General features: G+C 35.7%; 3 protein-coding genes across 8 annotated transcripts in view; all 3 read left to right on the top strand.

Moving 5' to 3' along the window:
- LOC144199231 (mannosyl-oligosaccharide 1,2-alpha-mannosidase IA) overlaps window positions 1-1,500 on the top strand; it is a 116,384-nt gene extending 114,884 nt beyond the window's left edge. For all 4 annotated transcript variants that reach the window (XM_077720729.1, XM_077720730.1, XM_077720731.1 and 1 more), the window contains one exon: window positions 519-1,500. In XM_077720729.1, coding sequence (XP_077576855.1) covers window positions 519-669 — 151 coding nt within the window. In that variant the 3' untranslated portion in view covers window positions 670-1,500. The remainder of the gene's footprint in view (window positions 1-518) is intronic.
- Window positions 1,501-10,587: 9,087 nt separating this feature from the next.
- Window positions 10,588-17,308, top strand: ifnlr1 (interferon lambda receptor 1). 2 transcript variants are annotated; one of them, XM_077721892.1, is made up of 7 exons: window positions 10,588-11,123; window positions 11,774-11,900; window positions 12,562-12,731; window positions 12,810-12,988; window positions 13,620-13,761; window positions 14,025-14,155; window positions 14,599-17,308. In XM_077721892.1, the coding sequence occupies exons 1-7, from the start codon at window positions 11,081-11,083 to the stop codon at window positions 15,367-15,369; spliced, it is 1,563 nt and encodes a 520-aa protein (XP_077578018.1). In that variant the 5' UTR covers window positions 10,588-11,080; the 3' UTR covers window positions 15,370-17,308. The 2 variants fall into 2 exon arrangements, with proteins under 2 accessions (XP_077578018.1, XP_077578017.1); XM_077721891.1 differs by having other exon boundaries at window positions 11,774-11,912.
- Window positions 17,309-20,027: 2,719 nt separating this feature from the next.
- Window positions 20,028-20,768, top strand: part of myom3 (myomesin 3) — a 50,541-nt gene continuing 49,800 nt past the window's right edge. Inside the window, exon 1 of one of the 2 annotated variants that reach the window (XM_077720012.1) lies at window positions 20,028-20,748. The gene's annotated coding sequence lies outside the window, so the exon portion shown is untranslated. The remainder of the gene's footprint in view (window positions 20,749-20,768) is intronic. The other variant, XM_077720013.1, reaches the window with a different exon arrangement.

The raw sequence follows: 20,768 nt of genomic DNA, 5'->3' as shown, positions 1-20,768 counted from the left end.
AATCCATTTGGTTTCAAAACAGTGGCAGCAATTGAACAAACAGCGGCCATGTTGGTAGTGGCAAAGTCACTACATTTCCATTTAAATATTATCATAACTAATTATCTTGTTTCAGTGTTTTTTATGACTATGTAGATATACAATCCATTTGGCGTAGAAACAAGGGCAGCAAATGAACAAATGGCGGCCATGTTGGTAGGGGCAAAGTCAATACATTTCCATTTACATTTTTTTCAAAACTAACTAGCTTATGTTTCAGCCATTTTTAAGACTATATAAACATCCAATCCATTTGGCGTATAAACAATGGCAGCAAATGAAAAACGGTGGCCATTTTGGTAGGGGCAAAATCAATCTATTAACATTTAAATTATATTTTAACTTCCTTATTTTGCAATGGATTTGAAAATAATGTTAATTTGACCCTACTTCAAACAGATTAGACATCTATTCATATCAATACCAGCTAATTTTAGTTTTTATTTGCCTTTATTAAGTTTGTTTTCCATCTTTTTCAGGTATCTTTTCTTGCTATTCTCTGACGACGACCTGCTCCCCGCGGAAGACTGGATCTTCAACACGGAAGCCCACCCTCTCCCGGTGGTCCGTAAAAGTTGCTTGCAGGACCCATCTACCGTCGCGCAAGACAAAAACAAGCTTTCCGAATAACAGTCGAGACCTTCAAAGGTACCCGTCGAAATTCCTTTCCAGTAAAGGATGTCACTTTTTTGGGGGTTTTTATGTTTTTACGCTGTGATTGTATAATCTTCTATTTGATTTGACGGACAATCAAGACAAAACTTTTTCTTTCCTCTGTGAGGAAAATGAGATTCGTACTGTCAAAGTAACCACTTTTACGTTTTTTTTTAAATGAATAATTTTATGTCGATGACCAAAGGTTTTCTTTCTGGCGTCGCGCCTCCTGCAGTTGATAGTAAGAGTCCAAATTTAAGAGGAGGTACTCAAAGGGGCAAAAAAAATGAATAAAAAATGCCATTGATGTCATGTTTCTCTCTGAAACGTTCTTAAAAATAACATCAGGAAAATGTCTTGAACATCCTGGGACCATTGTTTAAAAAATGTATTAAAAAATATACAAAAATGGACGCTTATTGGGGGGGGGGGGTTGGCTTTTTTTGGGAGCTCACAATTTTAACGTGTAATTTCGTTCCTGTTCAGTTTTTTGTGCTAATTTGTAATTGTTTTATCAAAGGTTGTACATACAAATTTTATGGGTTTTTTTGTGATCTTAATACTTTTAATTTCTTTTAATTTTGCTTCCCTCAGGTGTTTCTGTAAGAAAAAAAGGAGGAAAACTAACTTTACAAACCAAGTATTAAGATTTTGAAGTCTACTTTTTGTGGATATTTGAATTCTTATGACTTATTAATGTTTGGTTTAACATTGGTTGTTGAGTATTTTCAAATACTGATTTAAAAAAAATAAAGAGCTGTGCAACTTTGTACCTTTAAAAAAAATGAATATGTTCATTTCATCTGGTGCATTTGAGTTTTTATGACTATTTTTTGATAGTGCCAGGAGGGAGTGCTCAAAAAGTGACTTACTTTCTTGTTGAGGTCCTTGGAGTCATTTTTTCACCATTTGTTGTTATCCTCCCACTCAAAGGATTAGACATCTACAAGTGAAAAAACAATTGAAAGAGTTTTTAGAAGTTTAGTAAGTAGAGGAATTGGTCAATTTTTTTTAACCAAATTAACACTTTAAATAAAAGACATTGTATAGTAAGAGCTTTTTTCCTAAAAATAAAAAACGACATAATTAGGGTTAGGGATAGGGTTAAGGTGTGTTTAAATTCAAAATGGTTAGGGGTAGGGTTAGGGTTAGGATTAGGGTGTGTTTAAATACAAAATGGTTAGGGTTAGTGGTAGGGGTAGGGTTAGGAACTGTTTAAATACAAAATGGTTAGGGTTAGGGATAGGGATAGGGTTAGGGATAGGGTAAGGGATAGGGTTAGGGATAGGGTTAGGGATAGGGTTAGGGATAGGGATAGGGATAGGGTTAGGGATAGGGTTAGGGATAGGGATAGGGTTAGGGATAGGGTTAGGGTTAGGGATAGGGTTAGGGATAGGGATAGGGTTAGGGATAGAGTTAGGGATAGGGTTAGGGATAGAGTTAGGGATAGAGTTAGGGATAGGGTTAGGGATAGAGTTAGGGATAGAGTTAGAGATAGGGTTAGAGATAGGGTTAGGGATAGGGTTAGGGATAGGGTTAGGGGTAGGGTAAGGGGTAGGGTAAGGGGTAGGGTAAGGGGTAGGGTAAGGGGTAGGGTAAGGGGTAGGGTAAGGGGTAGGGTAAGGGGTAGGGTAAGGGGTAGGGTAAGGGGGACTGTTTAAATACAAAATGGTTAGGGATAGGGTTAGGGGTAGGGTAAGGGGTAGGGTGAGGGTTAGGGTTAGGGTTATGGTTAGGGTTATGGTTAGGGTTATGGTTAGGGTTATGGTTAGGGTTATGGTTAGGGTTATGGTTAGGGTTATGGTTAGGGTTATGGTTAGGGTTATGGTTAGGGTTATGGTTAGGGTTATGGTTAGGGTTATGGTTAGGGTTATGGTTAGGGTTATGGTTAGGGTTATGGTTAGGGTTATGGTTAGGGTTATGGTTAGGGTTATGGTTAGGGTTATGGTTAGGGGGTAGGGTTAGGGGTAGGGTAAGGGTTAGGGTGTGTTTAAATACAAAATGGTTAGGGTTAGGATTAGGTTGGGTTAGGGTTAGGATTATGGTTAGGGTGTGTTTAAATACAAAATGGTTATGGTTAGGGTGTGTTTAAATACTAAATGGTTAGGGTGTAATTAAATACAAAATGATTAGGGTTAGGGCTAGCCTAGCCCTGACCTAACCCTAAACCTAACCATTTTGTATTTAAACACCCTAACCCTACCCCTTACCCTAACCCCTAACTCTAACCATTTTGTATTTAAACACACCCTAACCCTTACTCTAACCCTAACCATTTTGTATTCAAACACACTAACCATTTTGTATTTAAACACACCCTAACCCTAACCCCTCCACATTAATCCCACCCTAACTCTAACCCTCTCCCTCACCCTAACCCTAACCCTTTTTTAGGAAAAAAAGTGTACTATACATGGTCATTCTTATGAAAAAAATGCTTCATTATACATTGTCATTTTTATGAAAAAAAAACGTACTATACATGGTGATTTTTTAACAAAAGCTTTGCTATACATAGTCATATTTACTGCTAAAAATGAAGCGCAACGTGGCAATACGACAGTTTCACTTTGCTTCAACACGACGCGTCTTTCACATCTTTCAAAGAAGGCTTTTGAAAAACCCTTTCTGATGTATTCTGGGACGACGGCTGCCGTGGTTGACAAACAGACCAAACGACAGACAAACACGTCTTCCGTGCTCCCGTAAACATTTTTGTCATCGGCTGACATGTAAAGATTTCCCAGTCACTCGCAATTCATCGGTTTTGACAAGTGAAAGTTTTTGGGGGCAGTTGGTGTTCAGTTTGGGTCTAGGGTTTTCTAGATTGGGTTTAGAATGATAATTTTAGGTCTTAGTGAACAATTAGGGTTTCAAAATGGTCTTGTTTAGAATACAACTCACTAATACAAAAAGATTTAATCTTATTTTCAGAATTTTTCATGTCTATGTGGAAGTAAACGAGTAAACATGTCTTTGCATTATGGTATTCAGAGCATGCACGTTACTTTAATGACAGTGTAGCATACACGCTAATTAGCCAGAACGTAATTTTCGTCAATAAGCCTAATTTATGAATGACTTATCACGGAGCGTCACTCGGGACTTTTCCCAGAAGCGATTCTGATGAATGAATTTGATGTAAATTAGCCAGACGAGGATTGATAAAATGTCATTTGTTGTTTTACACATTTGCCGTTTTTTTGACAGTTAAAATTGAACGATGTCGGTCAGTGACAGTGATGGAAAATAAGTTAAATACCTGAAAAAGCTGGGGTTTTTAAAGTGTTACTTACGATGTCATCTGTCTTCTTCAAAGTCTCGTTTCAGGTATCGTTTGCCAAATGTCGTTTATTTACGTCGTCATCGCGGGTAGTAATAATGTCGAGTCTGATGGAGGAACTTGCTGTCACTCAGATATCCACCTGAAAAGATGCCAACAAATATATAAAGGATATAAAGCACTCAAGCATGGAGAAAAAAAGATGTCAACTGTTAGTTCGTGCCTCAAACGAGGCGTTGTTTTCTGCTGAAAAAAAAACGTTTGAGTGCAACAAGCCGAGAGAAATGGCGTTGAAATGTAGCCCGGTTGGTTTTCCGCGGGATAATCAGATTGTGAGGCGGAAAAGCTCAAGTCTATTTATTGAGGTGGAAATTTTTTTCCATATATGAGGCGCACTGGATTATAAGGCGCCCTGTCTATTTTGGAGAAAATGTAAGACTTTTAAGTGCGCCTTATAGTTGTGAAAATATGGGTTGCTTTAAAGCACAGGTGTCAAAATGGCGGCCCGTGGGCCAAATCTGGCCCACTGCATCATTTTGTGCGGCCGGGAAAGTAAATCATGAGTGCCGACTTACTGTTTTAGGATCAAATTAAAATGAAGAGTATAGATGTATATTAAATTTCCTGATTTTCCCCTTTTCAAATCAATAATTGTAATTTTCTAATCCATTTTTTCAGTTTTTTAGTTCAAAAATAATTTTGTAAAAACTAAAAATATATATAAAAAAGGCTAATATGAACATTGTTTTGGATCTATAAAAAAACGGAATATTCAGGGGTTTTAATCCAGTTCTTTTAATCCATTTATAAAAATTAAAAAATCGAAATATTATATCTAAAATGGTCCGGTCAACAACCCAGTGGGCTTGGTCTCCACCAACATGACTTTTTCTTATTTTACCCTTCTTCCCAGAAAATTACGAACGGTAGATTAGACGCGAAGACGGACGGCCACGGCAGATAGAAAAGAGGTGCAAGAGGCGATAGATGACCTTTTTGGAAATGGATTTTTGTAAACTAGCACTGGACGCCGTGACATTCTCGTTGTGTTTTTAATTTGCCACTACATACTTATATTAAATAGGGACGGCGGCAAACCCTTGGGCTAAACAGACTGTGCTGCTTTCATGAGGAAAAGGTCAAGTCGACCTGGGATTTTTTAAATTTTATTTTGAAGGCCTTTTTACAGTGTTGCCATGTCATATTTGGCCAAAAATCGGATAAAACATTTTTTTGTTTTTGATTAACGCTTTAAAAGACTGTTTATTTACTCATTTAATTTATTTGAAAAGTCTCCCAACATGAAAAATGACATCTTTTGTTCCATTTATGTACCTTTAACCTGATTTCATTTCAGAGTTGACTGCTTTTGAAGGGCGACATTGTTCTCTTTAATAATTGGACCGTGTCGTCCGCCTGGCTAAAACCCAAACTAAAAACCGAAACCTGAAATTTGATTCTGGCTTTTTTGTGCCATTACTCCACAAAGGGTCACAGATTACCGTATTTTCACGACTATAAGGCGCACCGCGTTATAAGGCGCACCCTCAATGAATGAAATTTTTTCCATATATAAGGCGCACTGTCTATTTTGGAGAAAATGTAAGACTTTTAAGTGCGCCTTATAGTTGTGAAAATACGGTAATTGCTATTGATTTCCAGGTATGAAGCACTCACTACTTTACAGTCACCTCTAGAGCCAGCCATCGTTGATGTTTTGGATTTTTTTGTATAAAATCTTGCAGTGGGGGAGGAGCTATATGATGGAAGATGTTGTAAACTAAGATAGCATCTGCATATTTAACAGTATTGTTTCAGTTCAGGCCTTTGTGTTTTTTAAATATCCGACAGTGGTGGTTTTTCATTTTTGGTTTTCAGTTTTTCCATATATAAGGCGCACTGGATTATAAGGCGCACTGTCTATTTAGGAGAAAATTTAAGACTTTTAAGTGCGCCTTATATTCGTGAAAATACGGTACGTTTGAAAATGACAAATGGCGAGCAAAGGAATATTTGCACAATGAAATAAGTACGTTCATTCTTCACGTCGTCCCTTTGGCAAATGGCTTTTTTCCCCCCACACGGCATCTAAACGAATTAACGCAATTCTGACTCTATTCATCCGTCACTGGCGAGGGATCAGTAATATGTGCTCATAAATTATTTTCCCGGTGATTTATTACCTCCAACCTGGAGGTTTTCATAAAGGAGCCCCGATCTAGAAAAAAAAAACTAAGGTTATCATTATTATTATTACTATGAAACCAATTTCATGCTGCAGTTCCATGATTTCCACACGGGCATTGGCCTCACCTTCAACATATTAATTATAACAATCACGTGTAAGTGGATGGCTTGGGATAATGTCACGGAACGATCCAAATGAGCGGTTTGGCTGCCAGAGATATACACAACAGATGTATTGGACATACAAGAACATTGCTCATTAATTAATGCGAAAGGGCATCGTAGAAAAAAAACAAAAAAAAACAACTAATAAACAAACAAAAACGATCATCAGTCTATTCTCTGCTGTTAGAATTTCAACTTGTGACCTTTGGTGTTGTTTCTATTACAGTGTTCCCTCGGTTATCGCAATTAATGGGGACTGGGACCACCTGCGATAAGTGAATTTCCGCGAAGTAGGGATTCCCCTTCAAAAAAGCTTAATTTGAATTTAATTCAATTTTTTTTTTTTTTTTTTTTTATTATTTATTTTTATTTTTATTTTTTTTACCCCCCTGGATACAGTACACCATATAGAATACGGGTAAAGAGAGTGAAATTCATGTTATAACAAAAAAAAACTGTAAAATATGTTGTTTCAATGTAATATTTGTTTTTTTTTTCCAAAATAAATCCGCGAAGCTCTGAGTCCGCGGTAGCTGAACCGCAAAGTAGCGAGGGAACACTGTACATTATTTTCGCGAATATTGACCGCCTCCGCATATAAGCCTTCCAAATCATTACAATTTTATGATTTTTCGCATATAAGACGACACCTGGTTTACAATTTTCAACTCCATATTCATTGTTTTAATAGGAAGTACAAATGTGTTACTTTGAAGGGAAAATGTTAAAAAAAATCATTGCACGTGGTATTTCTGAGATACAGTGTTCCCCCGCTACTTCGCAGTTCAGCTATCGTGGACTCCGAGCTTCGTGGATTTTTTTGGGGAAAAAAAATACAAATATTACATTGAAACAACATATTTTACAGTTTTTTTTTTTGTTATAACATGAATTTCACTCTCTCTACCCGTATTCTATATGGTGTACTGTATACAGGGGGCTAAAAAAAAATAAATAAAAATAAAAAAATAAAATTAAAAAATTTGGAATTTAATTCAAATTAAGCATTTTTGAAGGCGAATCCCTACTACACGGAAATGCACTTATCGCGGGTCGTCCCGGCCCCCATTAACCGCGATAAGCGAGGGAACACTGTATTCTATGAATTGAAAGGATTGTCTACTTTATTGCACATTATTTGGGTCAATATCATACGGAAGTTACATTAAAAGAAGCAAGTCATGTGAGCAGTATAGCCAGGAAGTCTCTTGGTGCAATAATAGCATGAGATACACATTATGCAAGTATCAAGGCTGATGTTTTAACCATAGACCACAAGACCTTCGATCAGCCTACCTGCTGACATGGTAAACATTACAAATACATGTATCAAGGCTTCTTGTGTCTAGAGATAGTCAAAACACGTTTAACTACTGCTAAAAAGTAAGATGGCGGCACCCCGAGTGAGCAATAGCAGGCACAAGTAAGTTAGTTTTTTTCACGTTTTATGCTAAATCCAATTTTTTCCTGAATTTTATTCATAGATGTCGAAATAAATTTTGTTTAGGGTTTTATTTGTTTATCTTTTCTCTATTTTGAAATAATTTATGTGTATATAAGCCGTACCCTTGATTCAGTCATTTTTTTAAAGTTACAATTATGGCTTATATGCGAGAAAATATGGTAACTGCTAGATTTATAGGTCACATGTTGTCAATGGCTTGAAAGATGGATGTTTTCAAAAGCCGTAACGTCATTGTGCTTTAGTTATTTTGCTTTTAGAGAGATGGCCGTTTGATTGTGCGATGTATTTGGAGCGCAACCACTTTTATTTACCTTTCTACGCAGCTGCCTACTTTAGCATTTTGTTGTCTCAGCCTAAACCAAGGGTGTCAGACTCGGATTGGTTCGCAGGTCGCTTTAACGTCAACTTGATTTCATGTGGTACGGACCATTTTAGATATAATATTTCAATTTATTTTTTTATAAATGGATTAAAAGAACTGGATTAAAGTCCCTGAATATTCAGTTTTTAATAGATCTAAAACAATGTTTATTTTAACTTTTTTAAATATATTTTTAGATTTTACAAAATGATTTTTGAACTAAAAACTGAAAAAAATGATAATATTTAGATTTTTTTTATTATTAATGGATTAAATGAACTGGATTATAGGCCCTGAATATTCAGTTTTTTTTATAGATCTAAAACAATGTTTATTTTAGCTTTTTTAAATTATATTTTTAGATTTTACAAAATTATTTTTGAACTAAAAATGGAAAAAAAGATGAAAAAAATTACAATTATTGATTTAAAAGGGGAAAAATCAGGAAATTTAATATACAACTATACTCTTCATTTTAATTTGATCCTAAAACAGAAATTATTTACTTTCCCGGGCCACACAAAATGATGCGACGGACCAGATTTGGCCCCCGAGCCGCCACTTTGACACCTATGGCCTAAACTGTTTTGGAATATCTAAAAAACAAAAAACATCAGCGGCACGCAAGCAACAAAAGGGAATTAAATCGGAACAAAACAAAAAAATAAAATGCGGAAGGATAACATGGATACTTCTCTGTACATTACGTTAAAGAGGAACAAATCACGGATTTCATGCAGAGAGTAAACAACTCTACTTCCTCAATTATAATAGACTCATGACCAATTTGAAAAAAGATTATAAGAAATTTTACTTTTCATTCATTTTTGGGTCAGTTGATCATGCTATTTTTTGTGCAACCCAAATTTTAAATGAGTTTATTTGGTTCACTGCATGACGGAAATTCAATGGCCACTACAAAAAGATGACATTTTCCGATAAACACAATACAATCATACCAAAGTCAAAGTTTAATTATAACAGAACGTCACGTTAATATATTCTAATGACCATGCTGTCGATGTACTTTCAGCAAATCTGATAACAAATTAAGGAAATTGCTTTTCCCGGTTAATTAATATATTCGAGGACACAAAAGGACATTTATTTTTTTAAATACTCGAGTTTTAATAAGATCAGGATGGCTTTGAGTGAGTTTTATTGTATTCTTATTTGAGGCTAACAGAATAGAAAAGCTACAGTTTATGACTAGTAAATGACTTAATGGTTATTTGTGATTTTGCCAATTTGTGCATATTTAAAATGTAGCTTCTAAAATTGGGAAGAATGCCAATTGACTTTGACATTATACTGTGTAATTTGCTGTAATTTAGTTAAATACCATGAAAAAAAAATTGTTACTTGGAGTCGTAACCAGTGTGTTTATCAATGAATTTGCTAAAATTTTAGCTTTTTTAAAGGTCTTCAGAGTAAAAAATTAAATACATTGAAATAAATATGACAAAAATAGTAACTGGCTTTATAAAGGGTCAAATGTCTAAAAATATGGTATATTTTTGAATATCTGTCCACTTTGGGGACCAGTGTGAGTATCAGTTTATTTGGTAAAAGTTTAGCTTTTTTTAAAGTCCTCAGAGTAAAAAAAAAATACATTAATTAAAAAATACGACAAAAATAATAACTGGCTCTATAAAGAGTCAAAGGTCTTAAATGTGGTATATTTTGAATAGTTGTCCAATTTGGGGACCAGTGTGTATATCAGTTAATTTGCTAAAATTTTTAGCTTTTTTTAAGGTCTTCAGAGTAAAAAATTAAAATAAAATAAAAATACATTAATTAAAAAATACGACAAAATAATAACAGGCTCTATAAAGAGTCAAAGTTCTAAAATATAATATATTTTGAATAGATGTCCACTTTGCGGACCAGTGTGTATATCAGTTAATATGCTAAAAAAAATTTTTTAAAGGTCTTCAGAATAAAAAAATAATAATAATAAAATTACATTAATTAAGAGATACGACAAAAATAATAACTGGCTCAAAAACGGTCAAAGGTCTTAAAATATGGTATATTTTGAATAGTTGTCCACTTTGGGGGCCGGTGTTTGTATTAGTTAAGTTGCTAATTTTTTTTTTTTTAAAGGTCTTTAGAGTAAAAAACAAAATACATTGAAAAAATGATAACAATAATAACAACTGGTTACTCTATAAAAGGTCAAATGTCTTAAATGTGGTATATTTTGAATAGCTGTCCACTTTAGGTACCCGTGTGTGTATCAGTTCATTTGATAACATTTTAGCTATTTTTTAAGGTCTTCAGAGTAAACAAAAAAATACATGCATTAATAAATACGACAAAAATAATTACTGCCGCTATAAAGAGTCAAAGGTCTTAAATGTGGTATATTTCAAATAGCTGTCATCTTTTAGGACCGCTGTCCCTGAAAGGATTAACAATTTGGAACAACAACTTATATATATAACAATTTATTTGACAGCAACTTATAAATAAACAGTTTTACTCCACACTCTTCTCACGTTACTCACTCAAGCATAACAACGATATCTGATAACAACAACTAGCACATACTTTCTCCTTCTGTACGTGTAAAAACTGGAATAACATGACCATTACAGACCATATCAATTCAAATTTCATTTATTTATTTATTTATACTTGGGAAGGGGGGTTTTAGTCATACCTTGCCTAGATGCCTATCATTTAGAAACCAAAAACAAAGACTCCCATAACTTTGTATGTTTAGTTTCTAAATGGGCGGAGCTTAACGTAAGCAGAATAGCAGGAAGCAATGTGATAAAGGTACACCTGCACACCTGAGTAAGACCACTCCTTTTAACAAAGTACAGCAACCATGCGGTATAAAAACTTGAGCAAATTAACTCCAATTTTGGTGTTAAAAAACCCTTAAATTAGCAGAATTTTAACCAAAAAAATCCCAACAATGTGGTCTCTCAAAGTTATTATTCTTCTACTCTTCTGTTATGGTAAGTATAGATTTATTTTGTTTATCTTTTATTCTGTTCATAGTTATGTTGTTGTTGATTTTTACGAGTTTCTGCAATCATTAATTCAATGTGTATTAAAAAAAAAAAAAACGTGTTGTATATTGCAGTAATCCACATGAAAACTAATGTTTGATTCAAAACTTTTCCCCCAAAAAACTGCGATATCGATTACCTCGTTACACCAGCAATAAAAATGCAAATTATCCTTACAGAATAGTCCGATTTTTAATGTCGCCCATCGCCGAGTGACAGTTAAGGGTGATAACATTTAACCGTAATGCCACCCCGGGTTCATTTTAACGACGGTTCGTCGTAAATACGCGATTTAATAAACAGTCACGCAGTAAATTAGAGTGCGGGAAGGATAGAGTTCAGGCTAGAAGACACATTTAGAAAACTAGATGGTTTGGCTGAGACGTGATTGGAAAAGCAAAGAAGCTTTTTGAAAGTACTCAGATTCTACATTCAAAACTTGTGGAAAAAAACACTTAAAAAGCTAACTACAATGTCAAATTGTTGTGTATAAAGACTTCAATGTTAGGTCAGTATACAATTAAGTACTTTTGTTGGATGGACATTAACAAACGTCATTCAAACAAATGACTGAAATGGACTTTGTTCTTTGCTAGCTTGTCTTTCTACTCATGTTGAGAAGGTGTGGTTTGAATCCAAGAACTTTATCAACATGCTTCGCTGGAAAGCAGCAATGACATCACTACCAGAACAAAAGGTCCTCTACACTGTCCAATACTGGAGGTATGCAAGCAGGTGAATAAATATTGCATATCTGTATATGCAGAGGTAAATATTTTATGTGTGTGGGTATATGTGTGTTATCTAAAAGTTACCGTATTTTCACGACTATAAGGCGCACCGCATTATAAGGCGCACCCTCAATGAATGACATTTTTTTTCCATATATAAGACGCACTGTATTATAAGGCGCACTGTCTATTTTGGAGAAAATGTAAGACTTTTAAGTGCGCCTTATAGTGGTGAAAATACGGTAATTGCTATTGACTTCCAGGTATGAAGCACTCACTACTTTACAGTCACCTCTAGAGCCAGCCATTGTTGATGTTTTGGATTTTTTTGTATAAAATCTTGCAGTGGGGGAGGAGCTTTATGACGGAAGATTTTGTAAACTAAGATGGCATCTGCATATTTAACAGTATTGTTTCAGTTCAGGCGTTTGTGTTTTTTAATATCCGACAGTGGTGGTTTTTCATTTTTGGTTTTCTGTTTTTTCCATATATAAGGCGCACTGTCTATTTTGGAGAAAATTTAAGACTTTTAAGTGCGCCTTATAGTCGTGAAAATACGGTACCTAAAATCTAGATAGCCCTAATTTGCCAGAGTAATAAGGCAAAGGTTGGCCTGTCATCAAATTTAAAATACCCACCTAATTTTGTTCCAGGTTCGATCATTTGGAGACTTACAGCAAAACCGAGTGTCACAACATAACTGCGCTTGAATGCGACCTAACTGCCGAAACTCCGCCCCATCCTGATACTCAATACTATGCCAAAGTATACGCCAATGGGCAAGATTACGGAAACACCTCAAGATTTAATCCCATTACGGACAGTAAGTATCAACTTATACAGACAACAGTTATAAGTGTATGTGACTATTATTAAATGACCTTTTTTTTGTCTCATGCAGCAATTCTGGGTCAACCCAGTTTGGATATAAGCGTGACTTCGGCGTCCTTACGCATTCACGCCACGCTACCTTTGGGTCCTAATGGGGCCTCTGTGGCCGACATCATCAGTCGCATGAGAGGGGTCAATTGTTCCATTCGATACACCTTTAAGATCACCAACCCCAAGAGGCCGGCATTGGTACTGTAAACCTCATCTGATTTATTTTTTTAGCACATTTTCCCAGATTCACCCAAATTGACGTTAAGATTGTGATGATATCTCAATAATCTGTATTCAGACAGGCACAGTTCTGGGGTCCATTGCAGGTGGGTCCTCACCTGGGTACTCCACATCCCAAAAACATGCAAGTTAGGCCGGAGTACCCAGAGAAAACCCACAATAGTCAGGGGAAAACATGCAAAATGCACATAACCTCTGTTTTTTAAGTTTTAATGAGGCTCATTAGGATTTTTCAAATCAAATCAAAATCTAAAGCCTTTATTGTCATCATACACAGCTGCATATACCAAAATTGTTGCATTTTCCCAGTAAAAAAAACCAAAAATAAGTACTATAAAATCTTTAAAAAGTCACATCCTGACAAAGTAAATTCCAGGATGTGACTTTTAATATTTTTATATTACTTATGTTTTTTTTTTTTTTTAACTGGGAAAATGCACTCTATGGAGTCGCTGGCATCAAACCCTCGACCCCAGAACTGTGAACCCAACATGTTAACCGCTCTTCTACGAGTTTAACCCTGAAATTTACTCTTTTTAATTGACCAATAGGATGATGTCTAACGAATTGATTTTTCAATCTTTTCCAGGAAGTCGTTTACCCAACGGCACATTTTGTCATCAGCTCAGCAACCCACCCAACCAATTATTGTGGCTATGTACTCTACACACCTTTATGTGAGAGGGGTCGTCTAGTGAGTGAAAATACCACTTTCTGCGCAACACCAACAGGTATACATTGAATAATAGCCTATCAATTATTTTATTTTTAAAGTGGACTTACGGATTTTCGACCTCAGAAAGTTTTGTTCCAATGTCTGTGGTTCTTGGGATTCCCTTTAAAATTGCTAACATAAGCTAGCCAGTGTTTAATTCTACCCAATAACGTTTTTGATACACCAAAACTTGAAAATTCAAGTTAAAATGATTGACTGGAATCTTCAAGTTCTTGCATTTTAATTGTTTATTTGTATTTATCTGTTGTCCTGACCCAGCTGACCTAACCGTGAGTCTACCATGGATCCTCACCGGCACCACCCTACTAATAGTCATCATACTAATGTCAACTGGAGGTGTATGTGTCTACATGAAGGGTGCGATGGACAAGAAGCTGCCACATTCATTGGTGTGTACTCTAAAATAACAAATAATAGGAAATGTGGTATAACTTGAAAGTTGGGCTCATAGCGCAGAATGTCCGTCATGTGTTGACAACATTAAATAACCATATAAATATGTGGTGTTAGTAAGTACAACAGTAGTTCAGGGTGTGCAGATTTTTTGTGGTAACAGTTCCATAACTGACCAGAACAGAAAAACCTTCCTCAACTAATATAACAAATATATTCTTGATTTATATTTGGTCAATAAACCAAACCCAATCCAGGAAATCAGTCACTTTACCCAGAAAAATAACCTCGGATAACTAAATGCTTCCAAACATTAAAAATAATATATCAAATAAATCTGGAATATTCCCTAAATATTTTTTTAATCTCGAATAATAGCAGTCCCTCAATAACTCACAGTATTTCCCTTCCCTGACTATATTTTTGTCTTTTTAACCAGATAATACATCCTGCCAAACAACAGCCAAACCTTCAACATACCCCAGAAAGGAACCCTCTTATTTCCCCAGCGATCATTACAACTCAAAGCCAGAAAATCTACAATTACGTTCCCATCAGGACTAAAACAACCGGACATGACAGACCTCGTAGTAGTCATTCCTTGCACGAAATTCCATCCCAACCGCCAACTGAACGGGCATCCAGCAACCATTCATCTATCATCTACAGTTCTGTGGAACCAGCTACTCCGAACAAGCTCTCCACAGTCCTCGTAAAAGATGCGGAACAACTACTCTCTCCCCTACAAGGTAAGACCTGCAAGGATGAGGATCCAGGGGAACAGTTACAGATCCGGACAACGCGAGACACCAATGGTAAACTTAAATTGGCGTCACTTCATTTCTGCGTGAAGGCGCTTCAAAGTACAATGAAGGACTCGGATGGAGCTCAGCTAAATCGCTTAAATAGCTCTGAATCGGCGGATTCTGGTTGTGTGGATGAGGCCCTAAACATCGAGACTCCAACCCATTCAGAACCTCTTGGAAGTTACCTCTGTAATAACGTACCCAGAATAGATGTCAACCCGACTTCGGAATACAAGCAAAACTGGATACCACTAGATACACATATCGAAACTCAAGACTACATGAGTCGGAATCCGTCTTGGAGTTTTTCTGGTTCTAGAGAATCTGAGAAGAAGCAATTCACTGACAATGCAGAAATGCCAGCAACATTTCTTGAAAGTTGGGCATTACAAATACAAGATTGATGCTTTACTCTTCTTCCAAGCATTAAAATTGTACTTCTATCGACTTGATCCATCTAAAAAGTTTGACAACTTATATTTCAGTGCCTGTAGGATATACGGTACGTTGATTGTGGTTGACTTAGCAACTTTGTCAATACGTGGTCTGTGATTGACTGGAGACGAATTGATTGGTTCTTTCTATGAGGTCTATATGTATCTGACCTGTAATTGACCAAGAAAATGTTCAGTCTTTGTCAATTTGGACAGGAAATTGAGTGGTGATTAGTCCAGGGTGAGATATTTGCATCAATACAGGTTTTGGCAGCATTGGGCGATGTTTCAGTGTTTGTTAACGATTTTGCAAAAATCTGACGGACTTTAGATAGACTGCTCTTGATTCATGACCGATTACTGTTCGTCAGAATGTCCTGCAAAAAAGACTACTCATCTACATGGACGTTGTAAAAGATACTTTAAAAAAAACAACCCTGTTTTTAAACCGATAAGTACTGTATGGTGTTAACAGGGTGTCACCTTGTTTACGGTTTTTGTGGCCTCAAAATAGAACCCCCTTCATGTCAACTATGAGTTTTTTTCTTATTTGCTGATCTTGTAGCCAAGATTAAATTATGTGTCACTATAGTACTTAAAAGGTGCGGGTCAGTATGCCAGTGACAGTGATAACAGATGTAGGTCATATTTTCCGTTATGATAGCACAAGGGAAATTGTTTTGGGTAAAATGGGGGTGTCAATGGGGTTGGAAGTCTTAAAATGTTGGGTTACTACTTAATTGAAGTCAAGTATACAGTGTAATGTGTCAATTTAACAGATTTGTTTTCTTTTATACTCTAACAGAGTCGACATCAACGATAAACAAAGTAAACATCCCATGGCCAGAAGCAGAAAAATATGTACATATGATCCTAGTTGAAAAAAACTCAATTTTGTACTTAAAGAAGTTCTAGAAGTAATTTCGCAACTTGGATTTTTCATAAGTAGAGACGCACTTTAGATGGAAAAGCTCTAAATTGTTTCAACTGCCCATTTCTAACCCGAAACATTATAAAAATGATATAAATATACTCATTTTGTATGACATATCCAAAAAAAAAACAAAAGCCAATTATTCATTAAGCCAATAAAAGTAATAAAACATCAAACATTAAATTGTTACATAAATTACAAAATTCTACAAGAAAATGTATATATTTTTCTGATTCACAACTTGGAATGTATTTTGTATCCAAACACAAAATGTTCATAACTTGAATTTTTCGTACATAGAGCTATTCATAAGTAGAGGAACCACTATATTTTTGTTTTCCCTCATACAAATGCCCAGAAGCTTTTTTTTACATGCACATGCATTGATTTAGTAGCCCAAAGAAGTTCAATAACAGCACCGGATGGATGTATGTGATCAATAACAGCCGTGATGAAACATGCTAAGACTCAAACAGAAAATACGCAAATCCCAGCAAAGAACTCAAACTCCCGAGGTGGTTGCGAGGTTCAAAAAAAAAAATCAATGAGTTACTACTGGTTTGATCCACTGAATGTAGATGGAAGGAAAACTATTTCAAATCTTTAAAATAGATATTCACAACTTAACCAGAGATTTTAGATCAATGAAAAACAAAGTTTCAAATACTTTATCTGTAGTTTAAGAGTAATTTTCATATCTATTTTCCTTCCCTACTGATAAGTTTTATTGTTCTACAGAAATGAACTTTACACGCGGATATCCTAGCAACGTAGACGTTTGCGTTTTTTTATTTGCTTTGCCTTTGTCAAATAAAACATATGCAATAAAAATGGGAAACAAAATAACACATACAAAAGTCTACCTTTAATTTCCCAAGTGTGTCAGTCTAATTAGTGAAGGTCAATGGCAAGTGTGTACAGTTAACCAGTATAAATTCAATGAGGCGTTGAAGCTAATAAAGCTTTTTGCTGAAATATCATTTTAAAGTGCCTCTCCATACAAAATGGCCGTCTAGTTCACGATCCCTAATTTATTCTTAGACACAAAAGTCATGATTAGTAGTCCCAATCTGTCCATTAGTTTTGACACGGGACCAATCCCTCAAGATTTTTCAGCCTAGTATGATTTTTTTTTTTTAACAAAGATGATTGGGTATAATGGGAAATACGTGTGTATTGTACGGCTGTACTAAATTATCTACAAATGATAACGTGACAAGGAATGTCTTGAAGTATTTTGCCCAGCAGGCGCAAAATGAATGGAAAGGATTGGTAGGTTTTCGCAATGAAGATTTCACCACAGATTGCTATGAAAAACTAGCTTGCGGAGTAGCTAGCCTGTGAGACACATGTTCTATTATTATTATCATTATTGATATCGGCTATTAGCTCTAAGTACTAGCTTTCTTCCTGGTATATACATTTGCCAGTGAAATACTGTTTTTTTTCCAATTTCATTTTTGTATTATTTTCCAACACTATACACTTAAAAATATATTTGTCGGATAAATTTTCCAAACTAGGCAAGTGACAGAATGATAAAATGGAAAACTCGGCTGTTGTGTGGTTAACGTGTAACCCTAAAATTCTGTGTTGAGTTTGCATGTTCTTCCTGGGCTCGTATGGGTTTTCACCGGGTACTCCGGTTGCTGCCCATATCTGAAATTTTTTTTTGGGTATGCTGGTTGAATGGTCTAAATTGCCCCTAGCTATAATTTGTTATCCTTGTTGGTCATCAGCCTGCAAAACAACACTAAAACCAATTGAAACTATTTATAAGCAAGCTATGAAAGGATTGGAAACAAAACTAACAACTCACCACCACTATCACTATCTATAAAAAAAACACAAACCCCTAAACTGGAACAATACTATTAAATATGCAAAAGCCACCTTAGTTTACAAAATCTTCCAATGCAAAGCTCCTCCTCCACTGCAAGATTTTGTACCAAAAAATCCAATACATCAACACAGGGCTGGCTCTAGAGGTGACTGTGTAGTTCCCATCAAAAATAGGATATTTGTGGACATCCCTGGAACTCAATACCAATTAAAATACATGAAATCCTGTCTCTGAACCTCTATGCTAATCATCTTAAAGGCTGGCTGTTAGACGAACAAAATTTCAATCACAATGCATAAGCGACTAAAGATAGAAATTATCCCTCGGCTACAATCTTACATACTTACATATATATACTAATTGACATGAATATATGTTTATTCATTAATATGTGCTGTCTCTTATGAAATAAATCAAACATGTCCTCTGTGGTTGGCTGCCTACTGATTCAAGGTGTCCCTGCCAGGTTCCCATAGTTAAGGATAGGCTCCAGCACCCCCGTCAATGGCAGTGAAACATGATCACTCAATGGCAGCCATTCCAGTCGAAACAGAATTGTTTGCTATCACAGTCAATTACAGCAAATGCGTAAAAAAATATATATTACTTGTGTTTTTGTGCACTAAAGGAAAATTGACTTTTGATACAGAAGCCACTGCTTGATTTGAAAACAAAATAGTATTATAATTATTTGAAACACTGGTACTTCCCCATGGAGAAAGCTTTAAACGCAAACGTGATAGGAATTCTTTGGCGTATCAGATCTAGCGTGATTGGTCGTAGCCACTCTAAAGAACTCTCTCTTGACACCTTGATGATACAAAATGGCCGCATCGCCGCAGAGCATTCCCTCTTTGACTTGCGATTAAATGCGAGAGCGTCCAACGAGGGAATAAATGTTTGCAGGGGGAGGACAGGCCAAACATGGCGCAATACATCAGCGAGTAGTGAACAAGCATGAATGATTAATGGAGTCAATTTCAACATTATTCTGTCCATGTCGCACCCGGAGAAAGTCATTACATATTGCTCTGCAAGGGAACATATATAAGTGATCTCGATGAATACCCGGAGAAGCTAAATTGGGGCTGAAGATGTATTTTTTTCAAAGTAACAACTCTATTATCAACAAAGCGAAATAGAATTTCCTTCCCCAACTGATAATATCGTAAATATATGCACTGGACATTGAATAGAATAGAATGAAGGCAAGATACAATTGAGAAAATGAATGTAAGACTTTTAGCAATTGAAAATGAACATTTAAATAATAAAATTGGGGTCTTCTAACCCAAAATGTTATTTTATAATCGCCAAAAAAGCAACTTTTATCTCATCTATCTTCTAATCGGATTATACTTGTATAATGACAATAAAAGCAATTGAATTCATATGGAATGAAAAAATAATGCAGTATAAGCTGAAAAATGCAATATAAATCCAAAACATAATTATTTTTTACTCTCTTTTTCATAAAAAAAAGTAGCAAATATTTTATAAGATTTTTTTGTATATTATTTTCAATTTCCCAATGAAATAAGCAAATATGATGGGAAAAATATGAGAATATTCTCTATTTAGGGCCTCAAAAAAGTATTGGAATCATTTTCAAACCAGCCTTGAAATATCTGACCAAAAAGTTATTAATTTATTCATTAATTTGTGGTCAATTAATCAGTACAGCCCTAATTGACAGTCAATTGACCTCTGGAGAAACCAGTCTCCTGTACCTAAAACATGACCCTCAAAAAAAATTACTTCAACAACCATCACTAACATTAGTTTTGGATAATTCTTGGACTTTTGTCCAGCACCTCCCTACAACTCAAGTCTAACAAAAACCCAGAAGAAATCAAAGATATTCCCAAACCCTTTGCAAACCAGGACATCTAACTCATAAAAGGTAGCCTCTCTCTTTCTCTCAGCTGCTTTGTCCCACTAGTTATTCTTAGTCTGATCTTCATCACTGGTGTCATGATGAGACGGGCGAGCCTGGAAAACCCAGCTCATAATGTGCTTGCATATATTCCACAAAGCAGGTGGCCACTTAGCCGCTTATAAATAACACTCGAAAAAAAATCAAATACTACCTAAAAAGATCTATTTGAAGACATCCATTACTTTCCAGAGACTTATCTGAACCAAAAGTTGACGAAGTGAGGCCTTTGTACTAACTAGACGTTAGGGGCATTCTAGCGTATTAAATAAACATATCTTTCTCTCAGTGAAAGACATCAAGAAGACATGTGAAGCCCGTCACTGTCCCGAGAGCATTCCAGCTGTTCTATTCAGCTGTTCTGGTCATTCATCTTCTCTTGTTCCACTCATCCCCAATGCCAGCCAGCACAAGTTCTTTATAATTCGACCTGGCTACTGTGTATAAATATGTGGGAGAGTATGAAAGTGTGTCATGGGTCTATATTTGATAACCTTACTGTGTGAGAGCATTGTGTTGCTTCATCTGGTTGGACCACAAAGGGATGAGAAGACGAAAAAGCTGTGGGAGAAGTTCTTTTGAGTGAAACTTTGAGATCTAGTTGGATTTGTTCGACCTGGTTCTTTGAGAAAACAGGTGAGTTCTACTTAAATATT

Source organism: Stigmatopora nigra, chromosome 7 (genome assembly GCF_051989575.1).
Source record: "Stigmatopora nigra isolate UIUO_SnigA chromosome 7, RoL_Snig_1.1, whole genome shotgun sequence".
Classification (NCBI taxonomy): Eukaryota; Metazoa; Chordata; class Actinopteri; order Syngnathiformes; family Syngnathidae; genus Stigmatopora; species Stigmatopora nigra.
This window is presented reverse-complemented; position numbering and strand designations above follow the sequence as displayed.